General features: G+C 34.8%; 1 protein-coding gene across 7 annotated transcripts in view; it reads right to left on the bottom strand.

Annotated features, from left to right (window-relative positions):
- LOC145680806 (uncharacterized) overlaps window positions 1–22897 on the bottom strand; it is a 331282-nt gene that overhangs the window by 137452 nt on the left and 170933 nt on the right. For all 7 annotated transcript variants that reach the window (XM_081751877.1, XM_081751876.1, XM_081751871.1 and 4 more), the window contains one exon: window positions 35–121. In XM_081751877.1, the coding sequence (XP_081608003.1) occupies window positions 35–121 (87 nt within the window). The remainder of the gene's footprint in view (window positions 1–34; window positions 122–22897) is intronic.

Genomic DNA, 22897 nt, shown 5'->3' with positions numbered 1-22897 from the left:
CAACAAAATATATAAGAATTAAAATATTACTTACCTGACATATTAACTGAATTCAACATTTCAGAAGACATTCCTTCCGTAATATTTTGAACTTCTGTAGACGCGTCTAGTCCAGGCAATTCTACAATAGAATAACAGTAGAACGTCACAATGAATTAATAATTTAATATCTTATTAATGTTGAAAAATAACATTTAGAACAGTTGACGTTTTGGTATATTTCTCATAATTCTCACAAATTTCAAACATTTCTCATAATGTAAAATGAAACGCAAAGTGAAGCGCGGCCGACAGCATTATATATGATGTTAATAACATATCATGAACTTTTCACTACAACTTTGAGGAGTCGGATTGATTTTTACTTAACACAACACATGTTATCAAATTGTAATTGCGTTTGCGATATATTGCTTATTAATTCTCTTTGATATGTAGGGGGCGCGGTGGCTCAGTGGTAGAGCGTTCACCTCTGCTGCTTGGGGTCCCGGGTTCGATCCCAGCCCCCGCCAAGTGAACTTTGTGGTGGACAAACACCGTGCTCGTGGGTTTTCTCGGGGTTCTCCCGTTTCATCCCACTTTCTTCGTTCCACCATTTCACTCATCTCTCATTATCACCGTCTCCTTTAGCCTAACCGGCATAACCGTGGGACGTAAAACACAAAGATTTCATTTCATTTTTTCTCTTTGATATGTTCAATTAATGACCGTTAGGACCTAAAACATTGTAAAAAGTTGACTTGTAATCCAGAAGGAATTTTTGGTTATAACATTCTTTTAATAAATTTGGAAAACAAAGGCAATACTTGCGTTTAATGATTCATTTCTGTTGTGCCTAATCCTTTGGGGTACTTATGGTACAATTTGTACCATACGGGTGTTTCATGGTACATTGCGTTATGACTCTCCTATTTGAGCTTTCTCGTCCGTTTTTTTTTTTTTTTTTTTTTTTTTTTTGTTTGTTTGTTTGTTTTTCAAGTCTAGAGGCATTGTAGAAGACCTTACGTATGGTTTCACACCTTCCTGCGTCGAGACATAGGAGGTGATGACGTCATAATTCTAAACTATATATTTTCATTTATTAAGCCTATGTTCATTGTTTTTTGGCGGGCTTATTTTTGCACCTAGAAGATTGAAATGTTGCACCAACATTCAGTCCACCGAGTAGTATTACCAGACTTTTTTTTTCAGATTTCTGCGTTAAAACAGGGGGGATCCAGAGGGGCAAAATGTTGAAAAAGGGATATTTTACCCAAAAAATCCCTTTCTTCGGGACTTTCCCGCCTCAGATACATGATGGAGACACGTGAGTCATACCGTCTGAAAGGCAGTTTTATTCTGAACAGAATGATGGGCGAAACATGACCCTAGGGTAATTAGGGATGTCTCAGGGAATTTTTACAAAATATCCTTCTGTATACGGGGATATGGTACATTGTCGGTATATATCTTTTTTGGCGGGCTTACTTTTGCACCTAGAAGATTAAAATTGTGCATAAACATTCAGCCTACCTAGTAGTTTATCAGATTTTTTTCAGATCTCTGCGTTAAAACAGGGGGGGTCCAGAGGAACTAAAAGTTGAAAAAAGGGATATTTAGACCAAAAATCCATTTGTTCGGGAATTTCCCGCCTTAGATACATGATGGAGACATGTGAATGGTACCGCCTGAAAGGCAGTTCTATTCTGAAGAGAATGATTGGCGGATTATAGTCCTAGGGTAAATAGAGATGTCTCAGGAAATTTTTTAATTGAGATCATGCTGTTTTGCGATAATTTGGGGCATTGTGGGATTTCTTGATAAAATGTCTCCCGCCCTTAGTATTCAAGATAGAAACTTGAAATTTGGCACACCATTCAGTATACCAAGTACTATTTATCAGATTTTTTAGATCTCTACGTTCACACAGGGCCATTCCAGAGGGGCCCAAAGTGTAAAAAAAAATTCCCTCCGAAATTTTCCTTTGACATCATTTTTCCCTCTCCTGGTATATGGTATGAGCATGCAAGTGGTACCATATGAAAGCCGGCTCCATTCTGAAGAGAATGAGGTATGAAACATGATCCTAGGATAAATAGTGACGATGCAGTAGCTGCTTGACTGAAAATCTAAAAAATACCCCAAAAACCCCGGATCCCGAAAGGGCTAAAGACTCTCCAGCATTTTGTAGAAAACATTTTACATAATCTTATCTCTAGGCTGAACGGATATTCCCGTTCGCATTCATTCATCTCTGGAAGCAGGGAATTTTATGTGAGTTTTTTTTTTTTTTTTTTTTTGTTGAGAAATGCAGCACCGAAATGGTTGACTCCTAGCATGCTTTTATGAAGATCGGAACTCGTGTATATAATTGCTGTAATAACGAGGGCAGGGACAAACTCCAAGGAAAATTCTAACGAGACGGACAAAACCAAGGGACTGAATCATAAAAGTATAAATTTGATATACCAGTGCCCACCCTATATGATCAGTTTTTTCCTTAAATTGTCATACGAAATATATTCTAAAATATTACCGGTATTTTTCCAATTTACTGAAATAACGTTTTCTTTTAAAAAAAATACTGAAAACCCAATAAAACGTAACAATGTCATAATTAAAGGGCATAATTAGTGGCTAAAAAATAATTATTCTTTTATTATGCTGCGATATGATTCTGTCCCTTGAAGTTTGTCCGTTGTCGATTTAATTTTCTTTTCTTTTTTTTTTTTTTTTTTTTTTAAGTTTTGTGTTTTGTCCTCTTGGATTTTTCCCTGCATTCATAATAATCCGTTTAGTAATTCCGACAGATTCTGTAAGAGGAAAACAATATCTTCAAGTTTCATCGTAAATTTTAGATGTTACTCTACTTGTTTTTCTCGGAATAATTACTAGGATACAGTTTTGTTTAATTGCAGTGTTATTCACAAATAGTCTATTTTAGTAAAGATGAATGTGAATAACAAAAAAAAAAAAAAACTTCAAGTAAATGGAAAATTGATTGACTCAGTTCTGAGGAAATCCTTTCACACTGTAACTGAAATGAACACAAAACAAACGAAATCTACATTAGCAGTAATTAGCACTTCATTCTGTACTCATTCAGTCTTTCTAGTCCTTTATTTAGTATTAGGTACGTTTTTCCATTAGTTTCGTTTAGTATTATTGTATTACTTAATAAGTTCTACAATTGTGAGAAGAAAATAAGTTTCTGGATAGGAACTGATTGAGTTGATTTTGAGTTTTAACGTTCCTTTCATTAACGATACTATGTGAGACGGGACCTACTGATTAACGTGGAATCCAAACTACATGAGCTCCCGCTGGGAAACGAACTCTATAAGAAATGGTAGACAGTGTCTTTAATGGAATGCGGTAAGCGTAATCATTACGTCAATACGAAATTTTAACCTGCTCATACCAGTGATCTCAAATTAACCCCATACTAGTAAGTAATGATTACAAAACTGAATACTTATAAATTTAACATGTTACTAACAATCAACCATTGACACTATGGTTAGTAAAACCTCCGCTCACTGCTAAATTCGTTTTTTTTTTTTTTTTAAGTTTTGATTAATCTTCTGTAATTAATGTTTCTCTCTTTCCCAGAGATATATGGAGCCATTATGACTGTAATTCTGATCGATATACACTAAAACAACAGCAAAATATTCATGTAATTATGCGCTAAAAATCACGAAAATATGCATGCACCAATCAAACACTAAAGTTAAGTGAGAAATTTTATTACATCTTTAGGGAAAAAAGTTGTATTACTTGACTTGGTACTTAACTTAGTTGTACTACTACACTTGGTGTAGAACTATGATGCATTCATTTTATAATAGACAACTACGTAGTTTTCGTATTTCCTGGCAAAGCCTTCTATGTTTGTCAGTCAAAATATTTCTGTAAATCAAAAATGTTCCTTCCGTGTCACAAGTTCTTAAGGGACAATATTTCAAAGAAGCAATGTTGCTTACCGATAAATCTGGAAATTCGTGCGTCATATTCCCAGAAATAATTTACTTACATCAGACAAGAATTTTTTGGCAGGATTTGATCAATTCAATCATTCAATTTGATTTTATCAATTTGATCATTACTTTAAATATGCATTTATATGCACTAACGACATAAAGACACTACACTCCAAGATATACACCTAGATGCACTATAAAACTCCGCTATTTCATCCCAAAACAGCTGAAACGAATGTCTGTTTAAAAAGGATATCAATATTACATCATGGAAAAAACAACCAAATATGCTAAAATCCGAAGTCTAATCATGACAGCGTTGAGGAAAGAACACTTAATATTGTTGGGGGAAGGTACTCTAAATTAAGGAGAAAACTGACGAAGAACATCCAAATATTTTTACACCTGTGAAATTTTAAAACAAGAACAAAGTGAAAAAAAAAGAAATTTCTATTAAAAATGAAATGAAATGAAATCTTTGAGTTTTACGTCCCACGGTTATGCCGGTTAGGCTAAAGGAGACGGTGTTGATGAGTGATGAATGAAATGGTGGAATGAAGAAAGTGGGAGGAAACGGGTGAACCCCGAGAAAACCCACGCACACGGCGTTTGTCCACGGGGGCTGGAATCGAACCCGGGACCCCGAGCACCAGAGGTGAACGCTCTACCACTGAGCCATCGTGGCCCCTGTAAAAGAATATTTCTATGTTAATGTTGGAGGTAGAAGAAAGCCGAAGGAACTAATGATTAAATATAAGTGGGTTGAACAGAAAATCAAATCATTGAGAAGAAAGTTGGAATCACGTGTAATAGACATGGTGGTTTATGTAGATGTGGTTGCACACTGTTTACGTTTATAACAATGATGTTGAGATCTTGTTTTATATTGAATTGGCTGTATTGATGATATGGTACGAGTATTTAGTATTGCTTATATTGACGATATAAGTATATCACACATTGCATGTAATATAGAATCATATATAGTAGACAAATCATCTGATCAGTTGCTGCTGAGAAAAGAGTTGTGATGAAGAAAACAAAGGCTCTTTTTTTTGAAGGGTCCGTCTTATGTATCCTTTTGCATTATTTGTTTAATATATGTCCAAACGTGTCTTGAGAATGTGAACTATTGCACCTTCTACGTATTCCGAGCCTTATCATGTTGGAGATAAAGCACTGGGAAACTGAATAAAATTTTATTCTGGGATCACTACCCGGAAGTCAGTACATATTTTAGCTCATTCACTTAACTACTGCGCAATGAAACGTTACATATTATAAATATTGTACTATAAGATAGAGTAAAGTTTCAGCTACAGCCCAAGACACTGATTCATTTGGTTGTATCTCCTGATATCGAAAAATGTAACAAATAAAAGAAAATATTTGATTCGTTATACAATGAACACACAAGATGGCACTTGCATTAAGATCTTACAAGAAGTGCTCTGTTTTACGAAATGTTTATTTGTATGTATAAAGCAATTTAAAGTAATGATCTTATTACGAAATAGATATATTGTTTCACCGTTTTCGTGTTATGTTTCATATTTTATTTAAAGATTAATTTACATTTAAGGAAATAGATTTTGAGACGAAACTTGCGTAGAACGCCATAATACGTTGTTGCCAAATTTGTACATTTACTGTAGCAGTCACAATAAGAAAATTCCTGGATTCTAGTTTTGCAGTTCGAGAAGCGGAATTGCGGAAAGGGTCGAAACCCAGTTTCTCCAGTAAGTATCTAAGCAGAATTCCATGATTACTCCCTTTATTATTTGGCATCAGTAAACACTTGACACTATCTGGCATCACCGCACTGTTCAAGCAGCGCTTCGCATAGCACCGAGAACACCTAGTGATCCATCTTAATGTTCGCTTCAGTTATATTGTCAAACGACTTCCTTGAAACTGAGTAAGTTTTTCATTTCCTTGCAGGTATTTTAAAAAAAATCATTAATCTTTACTAAAAATAGATAGGAATAGCATTGCTAATAACAGAACTGTATCTTAGTCATTTGTCCGAGATGAACAAGTAGAATAACATTCCAAATTTATGATGAAGCATTGAAGAAATAGTTATTCTTCTTACAGAATCTGTTAGATTTACTAAAAAAAAAAAAAAAAATCTTTAGAAAAATCACTCCCTGCACAGAATTCCCTGTCTCCAAAGATTGGGCACAACGAGAATTCCCGTTCTGCCTATAGATAAGATCATTTAAAATATTTCTACAAAATGCTGGAGGTCTTGCAGAACGGGAAGACACTCGTTTAATTATTGGAGTTTATTCATCTTGAATAATGTGCTGATATGATGTGCCGTTCCCTTATAGAGTTAATTATAAGTTCAGTGCTAACTTAAACTTTACCTTTCTTAATGTGCCGCGTGAGTCTCATGGGATCTACATGTCTACCGAATTTCGTTACTTCCTTAAGAGGCAGTTGGTGTGATCTTGATGAGGCCTTCCCACCAGAAGGGACTTACTTGGCCCTTTCGAAGAGTTTTGTGTTAATGGCCCAGTATTGGATTTACCAAATTATTTATATAAGCGGACACACAGAAAAATCACATAATTCTCTACAGGGTTTAGAGTGGTCTGCTTGTAATTCTTGAAACTATAGCGATGGAGCAGATTGAAGAACTGCTATGTGTTTCTAAGAAGTTTAGTTTGCAGTTCAAAACCTCTTTATGCACATTATGCAGCAAAACAAACAGTACCGAAATTCGCGCACCTGTGGCGCGCAAGTACAATGTGGTATGAGCTGTGAGCACCAAATGTGCAGTTGTGCCAATTTAACCTATTTTTGGCTAAATCAAGCCTATTTGGAGAGGCATTTAGTCATATAAATCAACTAAATGCTTATAGCCTTAAATATAACTTATTTTATTAAATTCTTTTGCCATTTTTACCTTTTTATTAGCTGTTAAATTAATTCTAAAATTACTTTTTCTTTGAAAATCAAGTGTATTATTTTTAAATAATCCTATTTGTCATTATATGCATTCGTATTAATTGATTTATCTTGACTGAGGGTGTTTTCTTATAGAAAAAAAAACATTGTTTATTCTTCTGCTCTCTCTCTGTTCACTCATAAATCTACACGTACTTAACAACATTTGTCAGCTCAGAAAGAATTTTAATGTCGCTCCCGTAACGACCCTATTTGCTATTTTTTATTTTTTTTTATTTTTTATTTTTTTATTTTTTATTTATTTATTTATTTATTTGCATTTCGTTCCAAGAATGAGAGTTTTCTAATACAAATTTAGTAAACTGTTCGGTTCTTCAAGCCACACAAATTGCTTTAGTTTATTAAAGGAAACAGATAAGGTACCTAATTAGCTTCAAAACACTCAATGCAATCATGCCGATTCGTATGGGTGTACGAAGAAATTAGAAGCTTTGTAAGGACTATGACCTGCCGAAAGAAGTAGTACTGACAATTGGGACAATGGCAATGTAGGTACACAACCAAACCATAATCCAACGATAGTGCATCCAGTTCCAGCGCCTCGGCTAGCTGCGACGGCATCGATGCTGACTCATTGCAATGCAACTGATATCGTGTCGCTGCTGAAAGGGACGTTAAAGTCAAAATCAACTTAATTATCGCTGTTGATTTTCACAAATCAGATAAGTTGTTGATGGATTTTATTGTAATTTAAAGTCATGTATGTTGCTTGTTAGTCTTCAGTGAATAAAATTCAACATTTCAAATTGTACTGTAACTCACTTATAAATCTACCTACACAAAAAATGGATTTAATATCTAAAATGTAGGTTACAGGTTAACAGTTCAAAATCTTGCCATTTTTCGCGTAAAAAAAAAAAAAAAAAAAAGCTTACTTCTGAAGGTCATCTAGCCTATTTTCTTCAGTTGTTGTTGACAACACTGCACACATATATGCCCAGTTGTTTGTGGTCTAGAGTAGTATGCAGTTGGTACGAAAATAATTTTATTCACAAAAATGGAGAATGTTTTTGTCGAGCACTATTTTCGCTCATAAGTTGTTGGACAGCGTCTCGCTCTAGAAGATGAGGATGCACATATATTGTATTTGTCTGGAGTGTAATTATGACATATAAGGATGAAGATGGAGCTACTGCGCACACTGCAAATGAGTCTCTTGCCCTTCTGCCCACAAGAGTTTAGACATCATTTGATTTCCCGTGGAACGTATTTTACATATCCTTTCCACTAAGGATGCGCACGAGACGAGTCGAGACAGAATTTTCCTGACAAAATTCGAGTCGAGACACATCTCTTCCAATAGAGAAGAATACATTTTTCGAGTCGAGACATCACTTTTACACCACATTTTCGAGACGAGACAGCCTCAAATCTTGTCTCGTGCGCATCCCTACTTTCCACTCTCCTGACCTCCCGGGTCCAGATACTTACGCTGAAGGAAGCATTTTTTCCCCAAACAGATAACTCCTACCACCAGAAGCGGATCCAGGATATGATCAAGGCAGGGGCTAAACTATATTTGGCCGTTTTATCTAGTGTAAAGCAGGATTGAACCCCATTTTATCCAGTGTATATCTGAGCGTCAAGGGGGAGCTATAACCCCTATAGCCCCCCTTGGATCCGCCACTGCCTACCACTATACCGGAGTTAAGAGACAAGATTCGACCATTTGTTCCGTCTTTCCAGCAATCCGTGTTCACTAACATGTTCATCGATCTACAGGGCCGCTAGGAAGAATGTGCGCGACGTAATGATCAATATTTTGAACACATAATATACAGGCGCGATTCCTCTTACATTTACAATATATGTTGAGTAACATATAGCTGACATCCATTTGAGTACATTTCTTATGTTTCATTATGTAGTACAACAAATAAATAAATACATATCAACGATCCGGGGACAAAATTGTATATCCTTGTGCCTGTTCGTCAGGGAGAGAAAAACATCTGAGGATATATTTAATAGATTACTATCAATTTTGGCTACGATGCAGACGGTTGAAAGTTAAAGAAACAAGTCCGTAGATGCAGGAGATCTACACACCTGAATTGTTTAAAAATCAGCAATTTCCGGTTTTGTCGTTAATCACTATAGAACATAAACAGTACTAGAGAGCAAGAAGCGGTTTCTTGGAATCGACTAAGCGTCCCAAGAATACATTTCATTTCCATCCTTAAATCTCTACTAAAACCAGTAGTAATAGAAATATACTACAACTGCCACCTTCAATTTTGAGCTACTTAGCGAAAATAAATAAAAATAAATGGTTGCGAGAACATGTTTTTGATCGATTTAGTGTTCTTAGAATAAATATTATCTTCTGTCAGCCCTTTACGGAAAGCGAAAGTGGAAGAAGTCAACTTCTAATATCACTTATAACCTGATCGTTGAATAGCTAAAACAGTAATAGACTGTAACAAGCAATTTTCTGCAACCAATTAAGCACCCTAATATTTAATCAATCAATTAAGCAAAACCATAATTGGTAGAAATTTACTACAACTTCCGGTTTCAGTAGTGATTGAGAAGATATCAAGTCATTAGTAAGTGATAAATATAATAAAATCATTTTCTATGACAACGGCAATGTTTTGATTGGAGGGCGACAAGAAATGTATTATTGAGAGTAACATGCGCTTTACTCTTGCCTCTAATCTTCACAAGTATATCATAGTTTATGTGTGGTGCTTAATGGGCAGGGAAAAATGAGGAAATTTATTGACGGGTAGACGTCGGTCAAGTGGTGTCCTAAAACTCACAAAAAAGGGAAGATATCAAGCTGTGGAAGAGCCTGTTTCAAATTCTATGCCTCGAGGAAGTAGAAGATATTGTGGAAATATACTATTTCGATATGTGGGACTAGAAGAAGGATGAAGTTCGATTTCGCGTAACATCGGTAAAAAAATATTTCTAACTTTCTCTTCTTGGGAATTCATTGAAATGAAAAATACGAATGCCCATAAAAACCAAGAAATGAAAGAAGAAGAAGAAGAGAAGAAAGTTCGCTGTGTCTAGTATGAAAAAATGGATAAGATCACTGGGAATAGAGGAATACATGAGATGGGAGGAGCATGTACGGAGGAGCCTGTCTACTTAAAAAAAAAGGTAACGCAAGCATTGTTGTCATCAAATGAAAGTACTGAAGAAATAAAGAAAAAGGAATCAAGATAGAAGCTACGTTCGGAAGATACAAGGAATTATTTAAATCTAGAAAAAGGATAAAGGATTACTATTATTGTTCGATTAAAAGAGGAATTGGGACAGTTGAAGAAGAATAAAAATAACATAAGAAAATACAAAAAAGAAATAGAAGGTAGGGATACGAATACAGAAGAACCATAAGGTGGAGAAACTGGAAACTGGGATTTTTTTTATGACACCGAGAAGGAAGTTGTTACAGAGATTTAAAAACGTCAAAACAGACGGAAGATTAACATATACTTTTTTATTTCAATTTTATGTCCTTTTTTTCTTAAAGGGATTACAACAATAAGAAAGAGAAATTTAATGAAACAAAAACTAACGAACCTCCAGTTGACATTCCATTCTTTATTATTATTATTATTATTATTATTATTATTATTATTATTATTATTATTATTATTATTATTATTATTATAAAACCCCATATTGCAAAAAATGTTATAAACATTGATATGAATAGAACTTTTAATTCAGTTGATCATAGATTACACTCAAAGAAACTATCAAACATAGAAGCGTTTCTTTTTACAAAAGAGAAAGAAAAAAATATTTGACTAGTAGAACACTTCAAATCAAAATTTGAAATATTTTTACAAAGTCATCCACTATCAGCGACGGAGTTCCTCAAGCTTCTCCATTGGGACCATTACATCTTCATGTTTTATTAGTTACTTGTCAACAGTAGTCTAAAACCACTGCAAAATTTTACTTTATGCTTATAACATCAAACCTTTTAGAATTGTTAACAAAATTGAGGACAATTGAATGTTACAAGAAGATATAAACATAATTATTATATTGTGTAAAGTTAATGGTTGGAATATGACGGTATCTTATTTTCTTAGTTACAGTAACAAATCTCAACACTATGTTAGTCAATACGAAAATACTACAAAAAGTTGATACGGTAAGGGATTTAGGTGTAATATTTGATAAGTCCTTACGTTTTCTGATTACATACGGAATATGTGAGCATACAGTGAATCAAGGTAAATAATTGGGATCATATTTAAACGATGTCCCAGATTTTGTCAATTAAATACGTACTTTTACAGTATATAAACTGTTGATCCGATCTAAATTAGTATATACACCGCTAATTTCGAACCGCCAATTACATATACTTGTAAACAGAATTGAAACCTTGCAAAAATGCTATAGCTTAAGTTAAGATTTGATTGCTACTCTAATACGTCAGACTACTGCAGAACATATTTTAAACCGGAACTACTAGCTTGAATCTCAAAGTTTCAGGAGGAAAAGAATGTGAATCTCAAAGTTTCAATACATGGTACAAGAACTAAACTTTTATTTCAACCTAGCAGCAAGAAACATATTTTAATATATCGGCTTTTAACAAACTACAATATCTAAATATCTTAGTACAAGGTTTAGAATTGCAATGTAACCTAGTAGTTATTTTATTATATTATAATTTTAATTTTTGATATCTTATTGTTTTAGGAATTAATGCATTGTATATTCTCCATGTATTCTTAAAGTTTACCTTTTTTTAAAAAAAAAATCCATTTCATTATTATTACTTACGTTGTAGTAGACAATATCACTACATTATAATATAAAATGCTGTACTTCTATTATCAGTTCTTTCCAGCACATTAATAAGGATTATTATTATTATTAATAATAATAATAATAATAATAATAATTTTTATTATTATTATTATTACTGATAATATACAAGGCACTGTGGCTTAGTGGTAGTACACTTACTTATATTGCGTGGGGTTTCTCGTTCGACCCCCATCCAAGTAAGTATTTGGTGCACAACATCATGTCCGAGGCTTTTCTCGGCGTACTCCCGTTTCCCCCACTTCTTCATTCCACCAATTATTCCATAACCATTCACTTACCTTAATTATCGTCTCCCTTAGCCTAAAGGGCATAATCATGGGACGTTAAACGGAAATATTTCGTTTTATTTTCATTTCGCAATTGAAAATATAAATGGTTGGCATATGTGTCTTTGGCACGGGAGTTTATATTATTTGAATTACACGTTAAGTATTGAGCTGTATCTCATGTAACCTTTAAGCTGAAGAAGTAAACTTGTACTCCAAATTAGTCAACCAACTATTTAACCCGAAGTTGTATCCATTAACCTGCTGAAATACTCTGAGTATTAGCAAAGGTTGTTTTGCTGCACTATTGATTATATATCGTCGGATGAGAACCAGAGGAACGCAGCTCCATTCTTGCAGGTTTACAGGCGAGAGGACTAAAATATTATTTTCTTAGAAAGATGTGTTTTTTTAATAAGATGGTAATTGAGCTACATTACAACAGATGATCGACAAGGAGAACAGATGGCGTTACGTTCCATTTATACCAAGTGAGGCTTTCAACATTATATCCAAACATGAAGAAAATGAAAACAGCATTTTTGAAGTTACGTTCCTCTGGTACTCATGCGACGATATGAAAGTAATATCCACGAAAAGAATTAAAGCCGTTCGTCCGGGAAATAAAAGAAAAAAAAATCTCAAGAAATACTCAGTGGATTACAATCAATTATCGCCATAATGTAGACTGCAAAAGTTAGTTCTTTCGCCGAGGTAATATTCAAACCGAAACTGGTTTAAAAAAAAAATAAAAAAAAAATTCTGGTTCTAATGGGAAAAATCTGTTATAGATAACGATCGTCGGTCACCTATAATACAAAGGTATATATTAACCGTCCCATAATTCATTTCATGTCCAGAACTTTCTACTAAAACCAGAAGTGATAGAAGTCCACTAGAACATCCAATTTGAATATTCATCCTCATACAACATAAACGATTAGATAGCAAGAAGCGTTCTTTTAATTGATTTAGCGTTCTAAACCTTCCCCCGTAATCTTCTATTCAAACCAGAACTGAAAGAAATAAACTATTTCTGATTTAAAGTTTGATCGCTTCAGAGTAAAACGGCAATACAGAGCGAGGAGCCGTTTTTTACAGTCACTTTAAGGTTTCATTTTTAACTCCACTCTAATCTATTCACTAAAATCGAAGGTGCAAAAAACATACTACAACTTCCCGTTTTAGTAAGTATATATCAGGCCATACAAACCAAACTCCTCCGTGTAGTGTACACATGACTACTTGTTTTTCTCAGCATGTAATATCACATTTGCTCAGGCCTGTATCCAAAGGGGTCTAGGGGGCCGGCCACCCTCTAAATTGTTACCGGCCCTTCCTAAAATTTTCACGGTAGGCTTGCAAATGAACTATAATATGGTTAGAATGCCTCCCCCAACATTTTTGGCTGGCTACCGGCCTGCACTTGCTATATTTACATGCATACATAAGGTTTTTATTTATGAGAAAAGGAAGAGCTAATGACTCTATAATGAACAAAACATTCTCACGCCAATAACTGTACTTCCGTAACAATACTTTATAACGAAGGAATGTGTATTATTGTTGCTCATATTCCTTCTTTTATATATATATATATATATATTTAAAAAATGAAAATACCATATTTTCATAACCAGACTGTATGCTTAAAACAGTATTCTTTGTTTTAAAATTAGGGGGGCGCGGTGGCTCAGTGGTAGAGCGTTCACCTCTGGCGCTTGGGGTCCCGGGTTCGATCCCAGCCCCCGCCAAGTGAACTTTGTGGTGGACAAACACCGTGCTCGTGGGTTTTCTCGGGGTTCTCACGTTTCCTCCCACTTTCTTCATTCCACCATTTCACTCATCTCTCATAATCACCGTCTCCTTTAGCCTAACCGGCATAACCGTGGGACGTAAAACTCAAAGATTTCATTTCATTTTTTTTTTAAATTATGTTGTGAAACAGATATAGTCTTCCTTGTTAGCTTTTTTTCCCCATCTTATTCATTATATAATTTCCATTAAAATATTTGCATAAACCATTATATTCATTATATTTCAATCTTAATGCAAAGATATTCAGGTGTTGGGAAGAAACTCTAATTCAAACAATCCAAATAATCAGGGCCGGATTTAGCATTTTGGCGCCCCTAGGCCCAATATTTTTTTCCGCCCCATAGTCTGGTTAGATACTTTCCTCAAATCCTTTATTAAAAAAATTATATCAGGCCTATATGTTAATTGCTTAACACCACTCCACGATGAAATTTTATCATTGCAAGTTTTTTAGGAATTTACTTGATTCTGGGCTTAACAAAATACCGTTAATGTATTAACAAAAGATTGGTGAATAACTTTGCTTTTGTTCAATTTAGCCATTTGGGCAAATAAATAAAAAAAAAAAACTCTGTAATACATTATAAAATAGTTTTAATCTCAGAAACACAGCTTACATGAAGTATTTTGATAACGTGAAATAAAAACTATGTTTTAAAGTAAAACTAGATATTTTGTATTTACAAATAGTAAATTGTACTAGTATAAAAAATGACATTTCTGACAAGTAAACCTTACGTTTGGGTGAATCGAGTTGCTGACTGAGACACATATGAGAAAGTAGTACTAAATGTAGTCAGTATTTCAGTGAAGTTGTAGGTGCGAAGCTCCAGGGGTATAGGAGATACAGCTACCAGAACATCACATGGAAGTACAGAATAGTCTTCATACAGTTGGAGGTAATAGCCCTGTAGGACCTCTTGTAACGACAAAAGGTGAATAACAAATATATAGGTACATATTAGGACTTGGGGAAGTCATATAGTAAGGGTATACCTGACGGCGGCCATCTTGAAATCCGCCATTTTGAATTAAGGTTAAGTTTTTAAAATAGGAATAGGGTCATGTGATACATGATTTAAGGCGCAAATTTAATCAGAAGAACAATGATGACGTTAATTTTGATTTAAGCGCAATTTGTAAAAAGTTACAGGGAAATTAAATATTGTTGCAGCATAGGTATTAGTTCTTTAACCCACCTTGTAAATTTTGTGTTAATGATAATAATTAAATAAAAAGCAGGTGGATAAATATTAGGTATATGGTAAGAGTTGCCTTGATGGCGGCCATGTTCAAATCCGACATTTTGAATCAGACAAAAGTTTTAAACAAAACGCATAGCAGTGACACCTTATTACTAGCAAATTTTACCATAAATTCAACGGTATAACCATTTTGCTTTATCATTAACCAGGATTTGTTATTACATAAACAAGTTGCTAATTTAAGGAAAAATGGCCAAAGTGGAATTGAGTCATAATTGAACTTGGGTCTTTCTTCCAGAAAAGTCCTCAATTAGTACAATCAATATGTAGTTTAGAAAAGAGTGCATGACTTGCACAAATGCTCTGCTTACAGTCAGCACACCTGACAAAAGCAATCGATTTGAACATGGCCGCCATCAAGGCAACTCTTACCATAGACCTAATATTTATCCACCTGCTTTTTATTTAAATATTATCATTAACACAAAATTTACAAGGTGGGGTAAAGGACTAATACCTATGCTGCAACAATAGTTAATTTCCCTGTAACTTTTTACCAATTGCGCGTAAATCAAAATTAACGTCACCATTGTTCTTCTGATCAAATTTGCGCCTTAAATCATGTATCACATGACCCTATTCCTATTTTGAAAACTTAACCTTAATTCAAAGTGGCGGATTTCAAGATGGCCGCCGTCAGGTATACCCTTACTATATGACTTCTCCCTAGTCCTAATATGTACCCATATATTTTTTATTCACCTTTTGTCGTTACAAGAGGTCTTACAGGGCTATTACCTCCAACTGTATGAAGACTATTCTGTACTTCCATCTGATATTCTGGTAGCTGCATCTCCTAAACCCCTGGAGCTTCGCACCTACAACTTCACTGAAATACTGACCACATTTATTACTACTTTCTCATATGTGTCTCAGTCAGCAATTCGATTCACCCAAACGTAAGGTTTACTTGTGAGATCAATGTTGTAACGAAGTTTATGCATAATGTTGAAAAATATTTAAACTTTACCAACAATTATTTGTTCCAATGAACTTCAAAATCAGAATGCTTTATTAGAATGATTTTTTTTAATCAATTCAAAAAATGTTAAGTTATGGCCATTTATTTTTATTTCTAGATATTTTTTATTTTTTTCTCTCGGCCGTGCGCCCCCTGGGAGCTTGCGCCCATAGGCCCGGGCCTACCGGGCCTATTGGGAAATCCGGCCCTGCAAATAATTTTACTCCTTTACCTGGAATATTAATCGTGTAAATACTTGAGTACATATTTCTGTGAAGAACGTTTAGAGTTTGATAACATTTCGCCTTATCCCCGTATTCAAAATCAGTTCCGCAATGATTCCTTCAGACCTTCAAGTTTAGTTATGTCAAAAATACATTAGGCATCATATTATTATTATTATTATTATTATTATTATTATTATTATTATTATTATTATTATTATTATTATTATTATTATTATTATATTCACAAAAGCCTTGGACAAGGACTGATAACTTAAGACGACCTCAGCAAAAGAAAATGGACATGAGATTTGGAACATGGAATATTAGGAGTCTTTATAGGGCAGGCGCGTTAAAGTCCGTAACGAGGGAGTTAGAGAAATACAGGATGGACGTAGTAGGAGTTCAGGAAGTTAGGTGGGAAGGAAATGGATCTGTGAATTCCGGAAATTTTACGTTCTTTTACGGGGAAGGAAATAAAAATCACCAGTTAGGAACAGGGTTTTTCGTTCATAAACGTATATTACCAGCAATTAAACGGGTTGAATTTGTTACTGACAGACTTTCTTTTATTACTCTTAAGGGACGGTGGTGTGATATAATTGTTTTAAATGTACATGCCCCAACTGGTGATAAGGATGACGATATAAAAGACAGTTTTTACGAAGAAGTGGAACGGATATTTCACCAACTCCCGCGATACAATATAAAAATTCTATTAGGGGATTTCAATGCGAAGGTAGGACGAGAGGATATTTTCAAACCGATCATAGAGAACGAAAGTCTGCATAAGGAGAGTAATGACAACGGTGTTAGACTCGTAAACTTTACAACATCCAAAAATCTAATCGTGAAGAGTACAAAATTCCCACATCGCGACGTACATAAATACACTTGGACATCACCAGACGGGAAAACACATAATAAAATTGATCACGTTTTAGTAGATAGAAGAAGGCAATCTAGCATAATTGATGTCCGCTCGTTTAGAGGGGCTGATTGTGACACTGACCACTACCTTGGTAGCAGCAATAATACGAGAGAAGTTATCGTTGAATAAAGGCAATATTCATTGTCCGAAAACTGAGAGATTCAATTTAAAGAAATTAGAAGAGAGCCAGGTAAGAGAGGAATACCAGATCGAAGTTTCGAATAGATTCTCGGCTTTAGAAGATTCGGAGTGCACTAGTGTTGAGGATCCCTGGATTGAAATTAGAGATAGCATTACAATTTCAGCAAAAGAAAAATTGGGACACGCGGAAATACGTAGGAACAAACAATGGTTCGACCAGGAATGCATAAAACAAGCAGTGAAGAGAAAACAGGCAAAATTACGCTGGCCACAAAATCCGAATGAAATGACTACACAAAATTTCGCAGATATCAGGCGGGAAACTTCCAAAACTTTTAGAACAAAGAAACGCGATTTTCTGAAAGCTAAAATTAAGGAACTTGAAGATAATAGTAAAAATAAAAACATACATGTATAAGGGAATCAACGAATTTAAGAAAGGCTATCAACCTCGTGCTTATATATTAAAGAAATCTGACGGTACAGTTCTCACTGACACGGATAGCATCTTAAATAGATGAAAAGATTTCTTTGTCGATTTGCTTAACACGCAACCAAAAACTAGGGTGCGTGGAGAAAAGGAGATACACACCACAGAACCGTATATTCCAGAACCCAACCGAATAGAAGTAGAAACCGCTATAAAGAAATTAAAGAAACACAAATCTCCTGGTATGGCCAAAATTCCGGCTAAGTTAATTTTAGCTGGAGGCGAAAAATTATAAAACAAGATACACAAACTCATTCTCCTTATCTGGAACAAGGAAAAATTGCCACAAGAGTGGAAAGAATCAATCATTGTTCCAATCCACAAGAAAGGCGACAAAACTGACTGTAATAATTATCGAGGCATTTCTCTTCTGTCAACATCCTATAAAATCCTTCCAAATATTCTGTTAGCAAGACTGACTCCTACGCAGATGAAATTATTGGAGATTATCAGTGCGGATTTAGACGAAATCGATCAACTATCGACCAAATATTTACCATTCGCCAAATACTCGAAAAAAAAGAGGGAATACAATACCCCGGTACATCAACTATTTATTGATTTTAGAAAGGCGTACGACTCGGTTAGGAGAGAAACATTATACAACGTTCTAGCAGAACTTGGAATACCGAGAAAGCTAACTAGATTAATTAAGATATGTTTAAATGAATCCCAAAGTAAAGTCCGGGTAGGAAAAGTTTTGTCCACGAGCTTTCACGTCGAAAATGGCCTGAAACAAGGAGATGCGTTGTCGCCAGTATTATTTAACTTCGTTCTGGAATACGCTATAAGGAAAATCAAAGATAGCAACCAGGGCCTACAGTTGAACGGTATTCACCAGGTTATGGCATATGCTGATGATGTAAATTTAATAGGAGATGATAGGAAAACAATAGAAAGAAATTCAGAGATCTTATTAAGCGCTTGCAAGGACATGAGTTTAGAAGTAAATGCAGAGAAAACTAAATACATGGAAGTGCGTCGGGACCGGAATACTGCAAATTATGGATGCGTTAAAATATTAAATAATACTTTTGATAAAGTGAATACTTTCAAATATCTTGGATCAACATCAACAGAGGAAAATCATATTCACGGAGAAATTAAATGTCGACTAAAATCAGGGAATTCGTGTTACTATTCGGTTCAAACTGTCTTGTCGTCGCGAATTCTGTCGAGGAATTTGAAGCTTAAAATATACAAAACGATAATTATGCCTGTTGTTCTGTATGGCTGCGAAACATGGTCACTTACTCTGAAAGAAGAACAGACTGAAAGTATTTGAGAACAAGATCCTGAGACGAATATTCGGATCCAAGAGGAACGAGAATGGGGAATGGCGGAAACTTCATAACGAGGAACTACATAATTTATATGGTTTACCCAACATTGTTAGAGTCGTCAAGTCTAGGAGGCTTAGATGTGCGGGTCATGTAGCTAGAATGGAAGAAAGTAGAGACGCTTTCAAAGTCTTGACTGGAAGACCAATCGGAAAACGACCATTAGGAAGACCTAGGCGCAGATGGGAGGACAATATTAAGATGGATCTCGCAGAGATTGGAATACAGAGTACAAACTGGATGCAGTTAGCTAAGGATAGAAGTCAATGGAGAGCTTTTGTGAACGCGGCATTGAACCTCCGGGTTCCATAGGCCATAGAGTTAGTTTATTATTATTATTATTATTATTATTATTATTATTATTATTATTATTATTATTATTATTATTATTATTATTATTATTATTATTATTATTATTATTATTATAAGTAGTAGTAGTAGTAATACAGTAGTAGTAGTAGTCAGGGGTAAAAGTGGATCTGAAAAGGTAAGGGGACGCATGACATCAGGAAGTTCAGGATCTCTATCTTTGTCCATTGTATATTTTTAAAAAGTGGGGGGAAGCCACAGATATTTTATGGAACTCGGGGGACGAGGTCCTCCCGCTTTCCCCTCTCTTCTACCAATGGTAGTAGTAGTAGTAGTATATTGGTTTTAGTACATTAGCCTATTTGCTTTTTACTTGTTTATTTCACTACACTGCACCCAATTTAAACTTACAACAACACAGGTTCAGTCTAAAACAAATGAAACTGCTATCTAAAAATTTATTTGAATTCCTTTTTATAGATATAAGGTGGATAATGGCAAGGGCAGTTGATGATGATTTAGTATCTCGGCATTCGCCTGAGAGCGGACATTGGTACATTTTCTGTTCAGCTCATCTTTTCTGTTTCAGCTTACCCGGGAAATAATATTACGTACTTATTTCGTCACTGAATTTGCGGTAAAACAACGACTGAGGTTAGACAGGGTGGCCCAGTGGTCGAAAGGGCAGTGCCCTTGACTGGCGGGTGTACACTCATGTCCAAAATTATTGTTGCATATCTATAACTGTCTTCTTGTAAGGATATGATTAGATAATGATTTTGAATAAGCATTAAGTCTAAAAATGTTAAAACCTTTTAAAAAAAATAAATTTGTGTGATTACATCTATTTTTTTTTATTTTCCTGCTGTAGTTATTTTTTTTCTCCTGAGAACGTGTTCGGATTTGAGGGGTTGTACTTTATATATATATATACCGTAAGAGAACTAACTAACTTTATGGCAAATGGAACCTGAAAGTTCAATATCACGTTCATAAAGCCTCTACAATGACTTCTATCCTTACCCAACTGGATCCAGTTTTAATTTTTTTTCTATTTCTACTTTTAATATTGTCCTCCCATCTGGGCCTAGGTCTTCTTCATGGGCGTTTTCCTATTGGGTTTCCAGTCAAAACTTTGAAAGCGTTCCTCCTTTCTTCCATTCTCGCTATATGATCTACATCACTAAGCCTCTTAAATTTGATGACTTTAACAATGTTTGATAAAGAGTATACATTATGCAATTCTTCGTTATGAAGTTTCCGCCATTGCCCATTCCTGTTCCTTTTGGGTCCTAATATTCGTCTTAGCATTTTATTCTCAAATACTTACAGTCTGCATTCTTCCCTTAAAGTAAGTGACCATGTTTCGCAACCATACAGAGCAACAGACATGATTATCGTTTTATATATTTTAAGCTTCAAATTTTTCGACAGAATTTCTGATTACAAAATATTTTGAACTGGATAATAACGCGAATTTCCTGCTTTCAGTCAACATTTAATTTCTTCGTGGATATGATTTTGATCCTAGATACTTGAAAATATTCCCTTTGTCGAAAGTATTATTTGATATTTCGACTCATCCATAATTTGCAGAATTACTATCCTAGAATACTTCGAGTGTATTTAGTTTTATTTCTGCATTTATTTCTAAATCAGCAAGCGTTTAAGAAGGCCCAAGTATTTCTTTCTATTGTTTTCCTACCATCTCCTATCAGATTTACATCATCAGCATACGCCATATCCTGGTGAATACCATTTAGCTCTAGGTCCTGGTTGCTATTTTTAATTTTCCTTTTAGCATACTCCAGACTAAAGTGGAATAATAATGTCGACAACGCATCTCCTTGTTTCAAGCTATTCTCGACGTAGACAAGAATTTTCCTACTCCAACTTTAGTATATGATTCATTTAAAGATATCTTAATTACTCTAACTAGCTTTTTAGATGTTCCAAATTCTGCAAAAATGTTAATGTTTCTTTCCTAAAAGATTCGTAAGCCTTTCTAAAATCAATAAATAATTGATGTACTGGGGTATTGTATTCCCATTTCCTTTCGAGTATTTGTTAAATGGTAGATATCTGATCGATAGTTGATTGATTTCTCTTAAATCCATACTGAAAATCTCTATTAATATCATCTGCGTATAGGATCAATCTTGCCAATAGGATGTTTGAGAGGATTTTATAGGATGTCGACAGAAAGAAATGCCTCAATAATTATTACAAACCGTTTTGTCGACTTTCTTGTGAATTGCAAAAATGATTCATTCTTTCCACTTTTATGGTAATACCTCCTTATTGCAAATCAGGAGAATGAGTTTATGTATATTGTTCCGAATTTTCCCCTCCATCTAAAATTAACTCAGCCGGAATTTTGTTTATATCAAGAGATTTTTGTTTCTTTAATTTCTTTATAGGAATGGTTCTGCTGCGTGCATTTCCCTTTCCTCACGAACATTAACTTTTGGCTGCGTGTTAAGCAAATCGAAATGTTTCCATCTATTCAAGATGCCATCTGTATCAGTGAGAATTGTTCCGTCATCTCTCTTTATACGCGCGAGGTTGGTACCCTTTCTTAAATTCAATGATGCTTTTATATATGTCTCGATTTTTTTACTAGTATCTTCAAGTTTATTAATTTAAGCCTTCAAAACATCGCGTTTCTTTGTTTTATACCTTTTGGAATTTTCCCGTCTGATGTCAACGAAATTTTGTGTAGTGATATCATTCGAATTTTTTTCACCTGTTTCACCTGTTATCCATTCATTGCTAGTTTAATGCAATCCTGGTCGAAACATGGTTTGTTCCTAGGCATTTCCGCGTGCCCCATTTTTTCTATTGCTGAACTTTTACTGCTATCCCTAATTTGAGCCCAAGTATCCTCAACACTAGTGCTCTCCAAACCTTCTAAGACCGAGAATATATCGACATTTCAATCTGGTGTTCCCCTCTAACCTGGTTCTCTCCTAATTTCTTTAAACTAAACATCTTTGTTTTTAGATTTTGAATATTTCCTTTACTCTCTCGATACTCTCTCTCTTATTATCGCTGCTACCAGATAGTGACCAGTGTCAGAGTCAGGTCCTCTGAACGAGCGAACATCAATTATGCTAGACTGTCTTGTTCTATCTACTAGAACGTGATCAATTTGATTGTGTTCTTCCATCTGGCGAGGTCCATGTTTACTTATGAACATTGCGATGTGAAAATGTTGTACTCTTCACGATAAGTTTCGTGGATGTTCCAAAGTTCATGAAACTAACGCCGTTATCATTACTTTCCTTTTGCAGATTTTCTTTCTCTATAACCAGATTGAAAATATCCTGTCGCCCTACCTTGCTCTTGAAATCCTCTAATAGAATTTTCATACAGTACCGCAAAAATTGCTCGAATACCCATGGTACT

Source organism: Thermobia domestica, chromosome 3 (genome assembly GCF_964235325.1).
Source record: "Thermobia domestica chromosome 3, izTheDome1.hap1.1, whole genome shotgun sequence".
Lineage (NCBI taxonomy): Eukaryota > Metazoa > Arthropoda > Insecta > Zygentoma > Lepismatidae > Thermobia > Thermobia domestica.
This window is presented reverse-complemented; position numbering and strand designations above follow the sequence as displayed.